The 15,417-nt window shown below is 67.1% G+C and overlaps 1 protein-coding gene across 4 annotated transcripts in view; it reads right to left on the bottom strand.

Moving 5' to 3' along the window:
* Positions 1 to 15,417, bottom strand: part of CAMK2B (calcium/calmodulin dependent protein kinase II beta) — a 77,405-nt gene that overhangs the window by 5,740 nt on the left and 56,248 nt on the right. Inside the window, exons 7-17 of one of the 4 annotated variants that reach the window (XM_072764959.1) lie at positions 13,590 to 13,692; positions 13,418 to 13,501; positions 12,161 to 12,255; positions 11,889 to 12,011; positions 11,453 to 11,536; positions 10,845 to 10,887; positions 9,845 to 9,919; positions 5,555 to 5,592; positions 5,393 to 5,464; positions 4,117 to 4,161; positions 2,635 to 2,683 (exon numbers count right to left, since the gene is read on the bottom strand). In XM_072764959.1, coding sequence (XP_072621060.1) covers positions 2,635 to 2,683; positions 4,117 to 4,161; positions 5,393 to 5,464; positions 5,555 to 5,592; positions 9,845 to 9,919; positions 10,845 to 10,887; positions 11,453 to 11,536; positions 11,889 to 12,011; positions 12,161 to 12,255; positions 13,418 to 13,501; positions 13,590 to 13,692 — 811 coding nt within the window. The remainder of the gene's footprint in view (positions 1 to 2,634; positions 2,684 to 4,116; positions 4,162 to 5,392; positions 5,465 to 5,554; positions 5,593 to 9,844; positions 9,920 to 10,844; positions 10,888 to 11,452; positions 11,537 to 11,888; positions 12,012 to 12,160; positions 12,256 to 13,417; positions 13,502 to 13,589; positions 13,693 to 15,417) is intronic. The other 3 variants (XM_072764960.1, XM_072764961.1, XM_072764962.1) reach the window with 3 other exon arrangements.

Below are 15,417 nucleotides of genomic sequence, written 5' to 3'. Positions count from 1 at the left end.
GCTCCTGGGGGGCCACTGCTGTCCAGAGGCCACCCCATTCCCTCTCGCCTTGCCCCTGTGCGCCCCTGCCCCACTGCCGTGCTTTGCTCCCCCTCCTCCCTGCCCTGACCCTCGACCCCCAGGCCCGCACTCACCCAGCCACTCCCCGGCCATGCCCAGCCCCTGGTCCGCAGCCTCTCATCGGAGGGCACCTCCCTGGCCGGTGCCTCCCGGCAGGTGGGGGAGGCTGCAGCCCCAGGGTGTCACCCATCCCTGTAAGTGATCCTGGTGGCAGTCGGCAGACGGGCTGGAGCAGCTAGCTCCTCCCTCCCTGCCTGGGGAGGGGCCCCTTGCCCCCCACCCCCGGTGCCCCTGCAACCCAGTGTCTGCGTCATCCGGGCCCACAGGTCACAGGCTGCTTCTCCCTGTTTCTGAGTCTTTCCTGCACGCACACGAGCATATTCCCAGGCGCCCGCCTTCAGCCACAAGCTCGTATCCTGAGGCAAACGACACCGTCCTGTGGCCCCCTCTGGGCACCCGCAAGCTGGCCTCTCCCCAGAGTGAGGGGTAGCGCACCATGGCCGGGAGGCTCGGCACCCCCGCAAGCCCCCAAGGAACAGCTGGGAGCCAGTCAAGGGGCCATGTGCACAGGGTGGGTGGGGGGCCTGGGAGAGCTGGAGGCAGGCATGGGGGCGGGGGGGCTGACCCCTCCTCACTGTATTCAGGGTGTCAGGGACCCTGGGGGCTGGGGCAGAGCAGCCTGCATATGAACAGGGGTGGGCAGGGGGCACAGAGAACAGAAAAGCTATGGGGTGATGAGCCAAGACAGAGAGTAGAGGGCAAGGGGGCACATGGGGAGGGGGACATGGGGGGCCTGGGGGACAGAGGGGGTGAAGGTGGACATGGGGGACAGAGGGGGATGTGAGTGGACACTGGGGCATATGGGGGACACGGGGGGACATAGGGACAGAGGAGGAGGCTCCAAGAATGTCCAGGCAGGTGCACGGTCCGCCTGGGTGGAGAGCAGCTGCTATGGGCAGAGGGTGCCCCCCAAGAGGACAGAGGCAGCTCAGTGTGTGCAGAACCCTGAGGAGAACCCAGCCGGGCAGGCAGGCCAGGCCTTGTCCGTCTCAGCCCGCAAGCCTGTGGTGGGGAGAGGCTTCTGGAGGAGCACCTCGTCTATGCCTCCCTGGGGCCCTGTTGGGTGCTGTACCAGGAAGGTCAGGTGGTCAGGAGGGCAGCCCCAGGCCCAGGGGAGCCTCTGGGGGAGAGGCCTGGGGTGGTGGACAGCAGTGCAGTGCAGGGGGGGGCGGTGGGGAGGGCAGAGGCTGGGAGTGCCCTGCGGAGTCAGTGCCAGGCCCCGGGCAGCTATGTGCGGAGCCGGCAGGGAGCCCCCGAGCCCCTCCCCACGGAACTCAAGATGTCAGGGACTGTGGGGGCTGGGGCCAGTCTTAGCAGCAAAAAGCCCCCGGGGCGCCTGGGGGGCTCAGCGGTTGAGCAGTTGAGCATCTGCCTTCAGCTCAGGTTGTGACCCTGGGGTCCCGCATCGGGCTCCCAGCAGGGACCTGGCTTCTCTCTCTGTCTACGTCTCTGCCTCCCTGTGCCTCTCATGAATACATAAATAAAATCTTAAAAAAAAAAACAAAAACAGCACCTGGCCCCACAGGCCACAAGAGGAGCCCCACAGCCTGGGGGAGCCACCAGCCTTGGTGGGGCCGAAGGGGCCCGGGGAAAACCCCGAGCTCTATCTGCACCCTGCAGAGAGGTGAAGGCTGGGGGCCTTCAAGGACGCGCCACCCACACAGGAGCCCACCTATCGAGCAGGGCGGGCAGGGGGCTGACGGGCAGGGGGTGGAGGTGAGATGGGGGTGAATGGGAGGACAGGAGGGGGCACGCACAAGGATGAGTGAGGTTAGGCTGGGGAGCCCCCACACACAGCTCACAGGGGGTCCAGGGACTGTGGGCACATGGGAGGCATGGCTGGGGCGTGGGGGGAGGGGAACAGGCCTGCCCCCCGAGGCTGCTGTCTCGGCTAGACAAGGTGCCACCGGGGTCTGGGCCGGAAGGAGGCTGGGAGGCCGGTCCTCTCCCCTACTGACCCTCGACACCCCCACCCCGCCGCAGGCTCGGGCCAGGCAGTCAGGGACCAGGCATCAGGGAGGCCTCCTCACAGATGGCCTGGGCCTGTCAGTCTGCTTGGGGAAACCCCGTGAACATCCATCCTCCCTTCCCTGTCTGGGGTATCACTGTGTCCCCCAAACTGTCTGGGCATATCTCTGTGAGCCTGTGGCCTGGTGTGGGTGGGCTGGGACGCCACCTCCCCTCCCTGGGTTGCTGACATGGCTGGGAGTAGAAAAGGGGGTGCCCCTTGGGGTGCAGGCGAGCCGCTGGCCTTCACGGTGTGGAAGCCCTGCATGTGCAACGGTGCCGCCCACCTGCCCTCACAGGCCGTGGAAGCACCCAGAACCCAGGGAAGGCCCCCATGCTGGCGTCTACGGATCAGCTGGCAGCCAGGCAGAGTCCTGGAGAAGACACGGAGCTGCCACGGAGCTCGTTGCTCCAGGGAGCCCATGGCGGCCACACGCTGCGCAGCCCCGGCCCCCCCCCCCCCCCCCCCCCGCCCCCAGCCCGTGGCCACCCGCCCTCCGGCCCTACCTTTTGTGTCCTCGTCCTCTATGGTGGTGTGGGTGCTGTCCGACGACTCCTGGGGACACACAGGGAGGCAGCAGGTCAGCATGTGGCCTCCACGGGGCCTGCAGGTGCCCCCCCCCGCCCCCCCCCCCCCCCCCCCCCCCCCCCCCCGTGACCCCATGGGCGGGGCTGGAGCTTCACACACCTCAGAGGTCACCTGACCCCAAGGCTTACAACCCGGATGGCTGATGGCCGGGGGCTCTGGTGGCCCCTCCTCCTGACCAGACACACCTGGAGGGAAGGCGCCCTGTGCCCTGGGAAGTGGGCAGGCTCCCCCAGCCTGAGGCCCTGAGAGCCGTGGCCTGCCTGGGGCAGGAGGGGGCTACCCACGTGTCCTTCCCGGGAGGCGGCCACCGGCCCTCCGGGGCCTAGACTGAGCAGCCAGGCGGGCTCTCACCGCCCCACTCAGGGCTTCCTGCTCTCCAGGTAACAGACCAGGTCCGGTCACCTGTCCCGGAGTTCCCAGGACACCCGCTTGCCCCTCAGAGCTTCCTAACAGGGTGTCCTGACCAGACACGCTGCTCCAGGCTCAGTCCGGAGACGGTCGTAGGCCTGGGGCTCATACCACAGCCCCAGAAGGGGCTCTAGAGGCCCCTTGCAGGGACACCGGGACTGTCACCCCAGACACAGGGTCTGAGGGACACCCATCGGCAGTTACAAGGCAGGAGGACGCCCAGGCCCTTCCTAGCACCTGGCGTCTGGACTGGCTGACTGGCGGGGGCTCCCGGCCCACTGCCCGGGTGTGGGGGCCCCTCCGAGGAGCCCCGGTCTGGGTGGGAGTCTGACCGCAGACCCAGGTGTGCTACGCATGGGGTGCTGGTCCTGGAAACCCAGCTGGGCTGCCCAGCATCCCTCCTGCCACCCCGAGAGCCAGCCCCTTCTCTGGCCCCAGGCGCGGATGCCGACGCAGAGGGAGTGATGCTGATGCCGTGTTAAGGAGCAGCAATAAAGGACGCAGCCTTGCTCAGCGGGAAGCACGGGGGCAGAGGTGAGCAATGGGGTGAGGCCAGGGGCATCCTGCTGCTCCCTCCTCCCGGCCCACACTGGCCCTTCTTCCCAGGGACCCCCTGAGGCGGCCCTGCTCTCCTGGCTCCCAGCTCTGCTGGGCCCAGCCACTGCCAGGGCTGGACGCACAGCACGGAAGGTCCTGAGAAGCAGATCCTGCTCCGAGTCTCAGGGGGTCTCAGGCAGCCCCAGAGGCCATGTCGACCGTGGACTTGGGGACAGCCATGCCCACGAGGGTGGCATGGAGGGCCTTGTCCCGAGGGGGCAGCCATGGACCTGTAGGGCGGTGTCCTACCTTGAGAGGACTCACTGCACATCTGCCCCCCCAGGTCTCAGCACAAGGGCTTCCCCGGGTCAGTGCCCCAGACCTGCCCCTGGCCAGGGGGCCTGCCTCCTGCCTGAGCGCAGGCTCCCAAGGGGGTGATGAGGGCACAGCAGTACCTTGATCCCGTCCACAGGGTTATGAATGACGGTGGTTTGAGGCTCCTATAGAAGAAGGAAGCACAGAGGAGGAAAGAGGGAAGTGAGAGGAGGAGGAGGAGGAGGAGGGTGCAGGGAAGGACGGCAGCCGAGCGTGGATGGCAGGAGGTGGAGCGGGCTGGGGAGGCCTGGGGGTGCCCAGGGTGGCCAGAGAGCAAGCATGTGCACCCATGGAACGCAGCAGACAGCATGGGGGCCGCAGGTGGGGAAGGAGGCCCTCCCCTCCATTTGCGGCCTGGCCCTCTGTCCCGGGTGGGGGGCATTTTGAAGATGTCATCGGGGTAGGGGTGTCATATGGGATGGACGGGGTCCGAGACGGGGCTGGCTGTGCGGGACCCTGCCCTCCTGGGCTGAGGCCACCCCCACGTGCTATACGGCCATTTGGCCAACCCGCCTTCCTGGGGTCAGCGGACACACCGCGTGAGCTCTGCACAACCTCAGAACCCGAGCACCAGCAAACCCCAACCTCGTGGGGTGGCCAGCTCTCCACAGGCCGCCACGGGCACACAGGATCCCTGCACCACCAGCTGGGGGGGCCCCCTAGACAGGACCCCCGGGGCGAGAGGGCCAGAGCCAGCAGTTCCTCTGCACTCTCCTGGGCCAGAAGCCCCGGCCTCACCCTCTGGGCACTCACAGGCCAGCACAGCCACAGGGGTGCATCTCCCGGGCTGCTTCGGGGCCCACAGTACCTGGACTCTGCTGGGAAGCTGCCAGCAGATGACCCCTGGGTCATCACCAGGACAGTCACCCAGGGGTCTTGTCTCTCCCTCCAGAACACTGGGTAGGCTCCAAAGCTAAGACCAGCCCCACCCATTCTTCCTGGGAGAAACCGAGGCCACCCCCTGCCAGAAGGCATACCCCTGTAGCACCTAGGAGGTGTCTCCCCACTGGGCCATGCCCCTGCAGAGCGTCAGGCCCAGACACAGGGTGGACCTGATGAAGACAGAGGAGCACCGGGTGGTGCCCCTGAAGGCCTCTCACTGCTGACATGTCGACGGGCGGCTGGGCCTGTCCCCCGCAGCTGAGGGGGGGCCCCCTAGCTCAGCCCCAGGATGGACCTCGTTCCACACCCGAGAGGCGGGGGGTGGGGGGGTGGGGGCGGCTGGAGGGCCCAGTGCGGTCCAGCAGAGACAGGCTGGGGCTGGACCCCACCAGCACCCCAGGCCTCCTAACCGGCGGCCACCACCCAGCCAGGGTGCAGGAGGGCTGGGGAGCAGAGCTGTGAGGGGCTCAGTACCAGGGCGGCCGGAGGGAGCGTCCCCTTAGGGCTGGTGGCAGCGGTGCTGTTTTTGGTGCTATTCGTCTGGGGCTGTGGAGAGAGGAAGAGGAGGTTAGGGGCAGGGGGAGCCACAGGAGTGTGGGATGGGCCAAGCTCCAGGGTCGGGCCAGGCGCACTTACCTTGACCGCGTCAGCCTTCTTGTTGAGCAAACTCTTGGCTGCTGCATTGGGATGAAACACGCACATGAGCCAGAGGCCTGGAGTCCACTGCTACCTGCCTCCCCCCAGAGGTGACCTCAGGGGCCTGGGGATCCCCAAGTGACCCAAGGTCCTGAGGCAGGGTGGCCTCTGCGGTCAGTGGGGGGACAGCGAGTCTGTGCCCAGTTCAGAGCTGGGCCATCCTGGAGAGGCCCGGGGAGCCCCGCAGAGCTGTCCACCTCACTCCTCCCCAGGACGGCCCCTCCCCTGGCCATTCTCTGTGACCTGGACACCAAGACTGCCCTCCTGCCTGGGCCCCGTGGCTTGTGGGGAGCATGCAGGATCTGGCAAGAAGGCAGGTTGCTCCCCCCCACCCAGGGAGGAGTTGGGGTGCTGGCCACATGCCTGTCATTTCTCTCTTCTCGGGCAGGGGGTGGCCCCCTCCCTCGGCGAACAGGACACACAGCCCTGCCCACAGGGCCAGGCCCCAGGCCGAGCCCCTTGGCGCACAGCACCCAAGGGCCTGGCGGCACTGACCCCAACACAGGCCCCTCTGTCCACTCCTGAGGACCCTGCGCTCTGAGTGGGTTCAGCAGGATGACTCCTGCGGGGAAAGGCTCAAAGGGCCACCCAGGCCTGTACCACCTGTCGGCCGCCCAGCAGATGGCCCGTCTCACCCCAACACGACCACGCAGAGGTCAGGCCAGCCTGGCTCCTGCCTTCTGGGCTCCCGGGCCTGCCCCTGCCACCCTGCTCCCCTGTCACAGTGCCCCCAGCATCTGTGCCCTCCACGGTGCTCAGCTGTAATCGTAGGGCTGCAGAACTGAAGGAAGTCAGCTTACCTTCCAGGAAAGGAGAGGTGAGGAGTGAGGAAAAGAGAGAAAACAAGATTCGTGTGGTCAGGCAGGGGTGCAGGTGCACGGCCCAGCCCGGCCTGGTCCCCCCATCCGCCTGCCCGCCCACGCACCCAGCCAAGCTGCCCCACGGGGGGGGGGGGGGGGGGGTGTGTTAGAGAAGCAGCCATGGGGGCAGACGCCGGAGGGGAGGGGTCCGGGGGTGCTCTGGCCCCACCCCGCCACAGGCTCTAAGGGCTCCAGCCAGCCTGCCAGCCCTGAGCTGGGCTGCCTGCCCCGAGGGCCCACGGGGATCATCCCTGGAGGCCAGCGACTCTGGGCTGAGATATCAGACCAACGTGCACACTTAGAGCGATGCTGTGGTTCTCAGAGTGGGGACCTCCAGCAGCAGCAGCGGCAGCGTCCAGACCCACCCCAGACCTCCCGGGGGGGGGCGGGGCATTTGGTCTAGGGGATCCTAATGCTGCTGCGGCTTGAGAACCATGGTCAGGGTCCCTGGCACAGTGACCAGGCCAGGTCCCAGGCCTCTGGGCCACTGCCTGCCGGCCACCCTCCTCTGTGCAAGGACACAGGTGGCTCTGCTTGACCAGAGCGGCCAGGGAGACTGTCCAAGCCCCAACCTCAGGCACAGTCTGCATTCCCACCACACATCAGCTCTCAGGGCCTCCCCCACAGGATCTACAGGGCCCTGTTTCACCAGAGGCCTGCCCCCTGGCCCATCCCCACCCCCGGTCGCAGGATCCCAGTCAGTGAAGGGATGACAGGCCGCTCCTTCCTTGCCCGCCGGGCCTGCTGGCTCTGCATTTCATCCTCTCAAACCGCTGAGGCTGGATCAGGGCCATGCGGTGATGCCCTGGTGGCCCTGACCCCTGAGCATCCCGGAACCTGAGATGCCACCTTCCTGGGGCCATGTCCCACCTCCCCCTGCAGGGACCCTGGAAAGCTCTCCAGGTGGCAGCTAGAACCCACCTCCTAGGAACTCAGCACAGAGGGACAGGCCAGCCCTGCAGACGCAGGAGCAACGTGACCCCCGCTGACCTCAACCCTCTGCTCACTGCCCCACGGCCAGCGCACTGGTGGAGCCCAGGGCCCCCGTCCCCACTGGCTGACCAGCGGGGGGGCTGGCTCCTCCAGGGTCCCAGGGGAAGGGGCCCCAGCCCATCCCAGAGGTGCGCATCATGGCAGCTGAGCAGGCAGGCAAGCTGACCCCCACACCCTAGTTTAGGATGGGCCCCGTAGCCCCACGCAGCGCAGGCGTCAGAGCTGCTGCAGGCCAGGACTGGCCCAGCGGCTCAAGGGGACGCAGCCAGCCCTGCCCGGCCTTCCCCCCAGAACCAGGCCCTGGGTGGAGGCGGAGAGACCCTGGGATAGACCCCCTCAGTCCCGGACTCTCAAAACCCCCTCTCCAGACTGTGCTACTCAAGACGGCCATACCACTCTGGGGACAGACGGCTCCAGCAGGGCCCAGGCTCCAGAGAGCCCGACAGCAGACACCAATCCTCTTCGTCCATCCCAAACACTTCCCCCCAGGAACCCCCTTTAACCAGAGCCTGAGAGTCTGGGCGCAGGGCGGGGGGCGCACAGCCAGGCCCCTCCTAAAAGCGGCTCCTGCACATTCACGTCTCAGTCCTGACTGACTCCAGGGCCCTGCTCAGCCCCGTCTACGCTGGGTGTCACAAGCACCAGGCGCTTCCTCCAGACTTTCTCAAGCCAGATGTGCTACTTGGCAGCAAGTGCCCCAGGCCCCTGGTAGACAAGCAGAGGCCTCTGCAGCACCCACCAGGGGTCCCCAAGCCATGCCCCCACCCACCCCCCACGGGTGCCAGCTCTCTTGCCTCCTCTCCGGGAAGCCCGAGATGCTCTAATGACTTGCAGCATTCATCTCTACAAAGACACCCTGGGCTCCTCTGCCCGGGGGTACTGTGTCACCCAGATCCTGTCCCCCTTGGGGGAGCGATGGCCTTGGAGCTGAGACCCCCCCAGTGCAGCTGGCTGAGGGGGGTTGACATAGCAGAGGGGCCTCTGCCCGAGGGCCCAGCCTCTGCCTCGTCCCCTCGCTGGTCGCCCGGGACAGCCATGCTGGGCTCAGCCCACATGCACTGACCACCCCCGGGACAGCAGCCCTGGGTGCCCCGGCAGGGGCTGCGCATGCACACGGCCTCATGCAGTCGCTCTGCTCCACATCCGCTGCAGGCAGGTGGGCTTCAGGCAGGAGCCCCCGGCAGAGAGCAGCCCAGAGGCTTGGCTCACTGGGCTGGGCAGCAGCGCGTCACCAGGAGCGCCCAGGCTCCCTGTTCCCTGGCCCCGCTTCCTCCCTCCCGTCACACGCTCCAGAAAGGCTCTGGAGAGGAAGCTAAGGATCGCAGCCCTCTGGGTCCTTGCTGCTGGGTGCATCCTCTGGGCTCACGGGAGGGGCGCAGACCCTCGTTCCCGAGGGTGGCCCTGCCCTGAGTACCCCCAGAAGGAGGTGGCTGGGGGACGCACCCCCTGCGGGACCTAGAGGCAAGAGCTGGGGTGGACAGCTGGCTGGGGCGGCCTCTGCCCTGACCAAGCCGAAGCACGAGGCACCAGCACAAAACCAGGCCCCAGAGCTCTGCCTGCGGAGCCCGGGGATTGCACCACCCCAGCTGCAGGTGGCTCCGTGCACCCTAAACCTGCACCACCCTCAGCTCAAGCTGGTCCACCCGCAGATCCTGGGGCCCGGTCCACCGGCCCTCAGGGGTTCTGGTTAAGGTCACAGCTGGGTGGGCGGGAGCTGGCCTGAGGCTCCTGGGAGGAGCAGACCGGCCTCACACGTGTGGGAAGAGATGAGGGGCCTCGTACAAAAAACCAACAGGACGTTTTGGGGGGGGGGGCTGAGGCTCCCCTGTCCTGGGGCTCACAGGGCACACATGCACACGTCGGACCCAGCACAGACCACCAGCTCCATGCGAGTGACGGGGAGCAGCACAGGGCAGGTCCCTGGGGGCGGGGGGGCCAGGCCGGGGGTGCACAGTGCAGGGTGTCTTTCTCCCCGGGAGCCTCCCACTCAGGCTCCAGACCCCACAGCAGCCCTGAGGCTCCCTCTGGGTGCTCAAGGTCACTCTGAGCAGGGCTCGTGAGGCACAAGTGGGGAGAGACAGCAGAGAGCACAAGGCTCTGTCCAGAGGGGTCTCCTGACCCCTAGAGTCTAGGGGGTCAGGGGTCAGGACCGAGGATCCGTGCGATGCACGTGGGGGGAGGCAGGACTCAGGGGTCACCTAGCCTGGCCCCTCCTTTAGCATAGCGGGGGCTGCCTCCTGTCCTCCAAGTGGGACCTGTCCAGGGCGGGAGCGGGGGCTCCCGGGGCCTAAGGGGTGGCTCTGGAGGCCCGGCCGGCAGCTGCGTGCAGCGAGGGGGCTGCATGCCGCCAGGCGGGACCCTGGTCACGAACATCTACCTTGTTCCACCAGCCCCATGGTGGTGCCGGAGGCCGCGGTGGACATTGTGGCCGGAGCGGTGGTCTGTCTGCCCACTGTTAGCACCGGGTTAGAGACGAGGGAGGGGCGGACACAGACGGGGCGGGCAGGAGAGGGAGGAGGAGAGACAAAGGAAGCAGAAGAAGATTAGAGTCCACAGTTGGTGGCGGATGGCTCCAGAGTCCCGTTCCCGGGAGAGTGGGAACAGGACCCAGACTGAGTGACAGGTGAAAAGCATCTGCCTCCTTTCTCCTTAGAAAACCCCAGCGGGGGCTTCTCGCGCCCAGGACGGGACCCATCGTGCTGGAGTGACACACACCCCCCGTTCCCGGCACCACAGGATCACAGCAAAGGTCACAGGACGGGGTGCTGGATACAGACGCACAGGGACGGACCCCAGACGCTCCCGCACCCAATGACGCGGGCGACAGACAACCACAGGACAGCCAGTGGGCCACCTGCCCCTCAGGTGACGCCGTGCCCACACGGGGCCACCAGGGCCCCTGGCCTCGGGGTCGCTGACAGACGCCCCCAAGAAGCCGCACGCCACAACCCGCCCCCGCCCCCCCACCCCCCTGGCCTCGGTGCCCCAGGCGGGCAGCCGCCAGCGAGTCCGGAGCTCAGTGGAGAGGTCCCGGGTCCTCCTCTCTCTCCCCCACACAGAACGGGTGCTCAGAGGGCTCAGGACAACAAGGCCACGGAGGTGCCGACAGACACACAGAGCTGCGGCCCAGGCGGCGGGCAGCTCACACATGAGGGCGTCAGGCGAGGATACAGACACCCAACACGCAGGGACGGGGGTGAGTGCCAGGTCAGGGTGGGGGCGCCCCGGAGCCTAGGCCCCGTGGCCCCGCGGGGGGGGGGCAGGAGGCCAGGCCGCTGAGCGGCAGGCAGATAGGCTGGGAGATGGGGTGAGGGAAGGCGGGAGGCTGGCACTGGTGCCCTCGGAAGCCTGCTCTTCCAGGAGAAGACCGTTCTCACCTGAGAAATTTCTCGTGGCCAGCATGGTGGTGAGGATCGCGCCCTGGGGAGAAACAGGCAGCTGAGGCCTGGCCACCCCGGCCCCAACCTCAGCCTGGGGGCGCCTGGCACGACTCAGGCCCCGGCCTCGGCCTCGCAGACCAGTCTGCAGACTCAGCAGCTGCAGGGGACTGGCCGCCTGCTTCCAGAGTTGACAAAGCAGCGGCCGGTGGACCACAGCTTCTAGAGGGCTCCAGGACCCCAGGGCTCCTCCCACTGGCCCCCTGACAGCCTTCTCCTCCCCACCCACCAGGCTGGTCCCCTAGCTCAGCCTGCGGGGGGTCAGGGCCGCCCACTCACTCACCCTAAAGTGAGTGGCAGTGACCCGGGGCACCTGCCTGTGCACAGCCCCGGGTGCACGGAACCCTGTTGCGGGGAACCCCGAGGAAACCCCCAGCCTGCAGGCTGGTGCCACGCTCTCCAGGGTCACTGCCATGATAGGGCCAAGATCGCTGGGACCGCTGTACCTCCCCTCACTAAGCCTGCCAGGACCCCTGGGGCCGCTCCCAGTCCAGGACCCTTAAGGGCACAGTCACCTGGACAGTGAGCACTTGGGAGCTGCATCTCACCTTGAGCTTCCTCCGGGCGTTGAACTTTTTCAAGCACTCCACGGTCTCCTGTCTGTGCATCATAGAAGCCACGGTGGAGCGTTGCTGTGGGGACAGAGGCCGTTTGGATGGGGGTCAGGGAGAGGGCTGGGGCGTCCAAGCCACCCATCCCGCCTGCTGCCCAGCCCCCACCCCTTAAAATCTGCCCCCACCTCACCCTCACCCTCCTGGCCTTCCTGACAGCCGTGTTCCCCAGCCAGGCCCTCTCGTCCGCCTGGACATCTCGTCCGCCTGGACATCCCGTCCCCTCACACGCAGCTCCCCCCTTCCCAGACACTGAGCCCTCACAAACCCCCCAGTGTGTCCCCGCCCACAGGCCATGCAGTACTCAGGAGACCAGGGAGGCCAGTCAGCTGTGCAGAGGAGACCCCAGGGTCACCATGCTGGGTGCACTTACGCAGACCCATGGGTGCTTCAGTGCTTCGTGTGCTGTGATGCGCTTGGCGGGGTTGATGGTCAGCATCTGGTTGATGAGGTTTTTGGCTTCAGGAGTAACGGTGTCCCACTCGGGGGACGGAAACTAGAATAGAAGGCAACCCACGAGTGTTTCTGAAGCCCTCTCCCCAGGTGGGAACCATATTCTCCGAGTGGTCTATATCAGGGTCGTGGTTCTGGGAAAAGGAGCTTCCCCCTGGACGGGGAGGGGTCCGAAGGGGTCCCAGCACTCACATCATAGGCTCCTGCCTTGATCTGCTGGTAGAGCTTGTGCTGGTCCTCATCCCAGAAGGGTGGGTAGCCCACCAGCAGGATGTACAGGATCACCCCTGGGGGGAACAGAGCATGGACCTCACGGGGCTGCTCCACCCCACCTCAGCCCCCAACTCCCTGAGCCCATCCCCAGGCCTCCCCTGCAGCCCCCACCCCACCCCACTCCAGCCCCCCACTACCTAGGCACCCCCTGCAGCTCCATCATTACCCACTCCCCACTCCACTCCCTACTCCCTGGGCCCCTTGCAGCCCCCACCCCCCCAGACCCCCACTCCCTGGACCCCCCCACAGCCTCCACTCCCACCCCATCCCAGCCCCCCACTCCATGAGCCCTTCCCCAGGCCTCCCCTGTAGCCCCCACCCCACCCCACCCTGGGCCTGCACTCCCTGGGCCCCCTCTGCTGCCTCCACCCCCACCCCACCTCAGCCCCCCCCCACTCCCTGGGCACCCCCCTGTAGCCTCCATCCCCACTCCAACCCACTCCCCGGGCCTCTTACAGCCCTCACCCCACCCCAGCGCCCCACTCCCTGGACTCCCCACAGCCTCCATTCCTACCCCACCCCAGCCCCCCACTCCCTGGGCACCCCCCTGCAGCCTCCATCCCCACCCCCTGGGCCCTCCGCAGCCCCCACCCCATCCCAGCCCCCCATTCCCTGAGCCCTCCCTGGGCCCCTTGCAGCCGCCACCCATGCCCCACCCCACCCAACACCCCACCCCCTGAACCACCCACAGCCTCCACTCCCTGGGCCCCCTGCGGCCTCCACCCACACCCCATGCCCAACCCTGTGCCCTGGGAACACGAGTGTCCATCCAGGGTTCAGCTGTGCCTGGGACCCCCACCAAGGAGGCAGCCCTGCCACAGCCTGCATAGCCCCCACCCCTTTAGCACCCTGTGCTCCCCCTGGCCCAGCCCTCCCTTCTGGGCAGTGGGCTTCTCTGCCACAGCCAGAGTCGCGGTGGCAATTCTAATCTGTGTGGGCAGGGGCTCCAGGCTGGGTGCAGCCCCAGGAGTCAGCACTGCTGGTGGGTTACCCACCCTTCTGGACATCCTGTCCCCTGGCACACAGCTCCCACCTTCCCAGACACTGAGCCCTTGCAAACCCCCCAGTGTGTCTTTCCCCAGCCACGGGCCATGCAGGGGCTGGCCTGGCACAGCACCAGTGGTCCAGGGCGCCCATGGCCCCCGCGGCCCCACGCCGCCCCTACAGGGGTCTTACCGCATGCCCAGATGTCCACTGGCTTGCCATAGGCCTCCTTGCGCAGGACCTCTGGGGACAGGTAGCCCGGTGTGCCTGCGAACCCTGGGGGCAGGGGAAGGGCGGGGTGAGGGCCCCATCAGCCACTGAGCCCTGTCCTCCCTCCTCCCCCGGCGGCCAGCGGGACGCTCACCAAACCATGCCTGCTGATCACCCTGCACCTCGATGGCCAGGCCGAAGTCCGCCAGCTTCACGGCCGCCCCTTTGCACTTGCTGGCCAGGAGCAGGTTCTCGGGCTGCGGGGAAGGTGACCCACCAGTGGACATGTGGTTCACACCCGGGGTGTCACGGAGAACAGGGGACACAGTAGACAGGACTGCGGTTTGCAGGCCGGGGTGCATGGGTCTGACCCCCTGCTGTGTGGGTGCTGCCCTGGCCGACACCTTGGGGCACCCCCTCAGCACCCTGGGGGCCTCTGGGGCACAGGGGAACCGGCTCACACCTCAGGGTGCAGCAACCAGACCTTAGTGCACCCGACAAGCCCTAGCAGGCGATGCCCCCACCCCATGTTCCACGTCTGGGTGCTCAGAGACACAGTGAGGGGCTGCCGGAGGAGTGGGACCCCCAGAGAGCAAGGAGGAAGGAGGCGGCATGGAGCATCTGCCCCCACGTCCCTCTGGCTCGGGCCCATCCAGCACCCTCTGCCTCAGGGAGCAGCTGAAGGACACTCGTCCCCTATCCCACGGCAGCACCAAGGAGACTGAGGCCTCCAACTGGGGACACATGGCCCCGAGGGCCCAGAGTGTCCCTCTACCCCGTGTCCTGTATGCAGGGCCCCTCCCGCCCCGGCCTGGCCGCCTGTGGCAGTTGGCGTGGAGCACTCGGAGCTCACCGCCTCTGGGCTCCTTCGTCTCTGGCCGCAGGGGGCTCCCAGGGCCCCCGCCCCTCCCCTCCCCTCCCTCCCATCTGGCAGGCCCACTGAGACCACACTGCCATGTCAGCGCCCCAAGAAAGGCAAACACTGCCCCAGAAAAGCCGAGTTCACACTGCTGGGCGCCCCGACAACAGTCCCTGGAGCCCGGGAAGGAGGCCGGCCCCATGGCAGAAAGCGGGTCCTCCCCTGGCCCCTCAGCCCCACAAGCTGGCTGGACAGCTCTGTCGCCCAGGTGACATGTGGCCCTGCCCGCCCAGCACAGCTCAGAAGGCCCTGGACATCCTCACTTTGCCCATGTGAGCAGGGCTGGGTGGACCCTGCCTCCCTGTCACCTGCACCGAGGGATCTGAGTGGCAGGCGGGGGCTTCAGCAGCCCAGAGGCACCAAGGCAGCACTAAGGGATGGGCTGGGTCCCCACCCCAGCTCCACACCCCCCCGCCCCCCCACCTTGCTGCGAGCAAAGTCCACCACAGTACCACCTCTGGGGCTCCGTCCCCACAGGGGACAGGGGTCCTCTCCAGAAGAGGAGAGGCCATCTGGCCTCTACAGCAGGCAAGAGACGGAGAACCCACGCGTCCTGCCCTTCTGCTCTTTTCAGCAAGGGTTGTTTGCCCCCGGGTCACACCTGGGCCAGGGGGAGCACCCATCTTCATTCCTATGCCGTGGCCTCAGGGTGAGCTACGACTCATAGGGTCCAGGAACCAGGTGGGAACGCATGCCTCCAAGTGACGCTGCTTCAAACAATACGGTGACAGACGGTGAAGCCCCAAGGGCAGACAAGGCGGGCTTGAGGCGCAGGCAGAGGGATGCAGGACCACGTGGGGTGTGCAGAGAGAGACGTGAAGGGCACGGGAGGGGGTGCTGGGCCCACTCCCAGTGGGACGTCGTTCCCAGAGCAGCCCCGCCAGGATGAGCTCACACACACACACACACACACACACACACACCCCTTGGTGGCCCAAGGCATGGCCCCGGATTAGCGTGAGCACCAGAGCACCTGTGGGAAGGCTGGTCTCAAATGCCACCTGGGGACTCTCAGAGGGAATGACGGCCCCCTCACACCCTAGAGAAAAAGCTGGCAGGAGCC

The sequence above is a fragment of the Vulpes vulpes genome, chromosome 7 (assembly GCF_048418805.1).
Source record: "Vulpes vulpes isolate BD-2025 chromosome 7, VulVul3, whole genome shotgun sequence".
Lineage (NCBI taxonomy): Eukaryota > Metazoa > Chordata > Mammalia > Carnivora > Canidae > Vulpes > Vulpes vulpes.
This window is presented reverse-complemented; position numbering and strand designations above follow the sequence as displayed.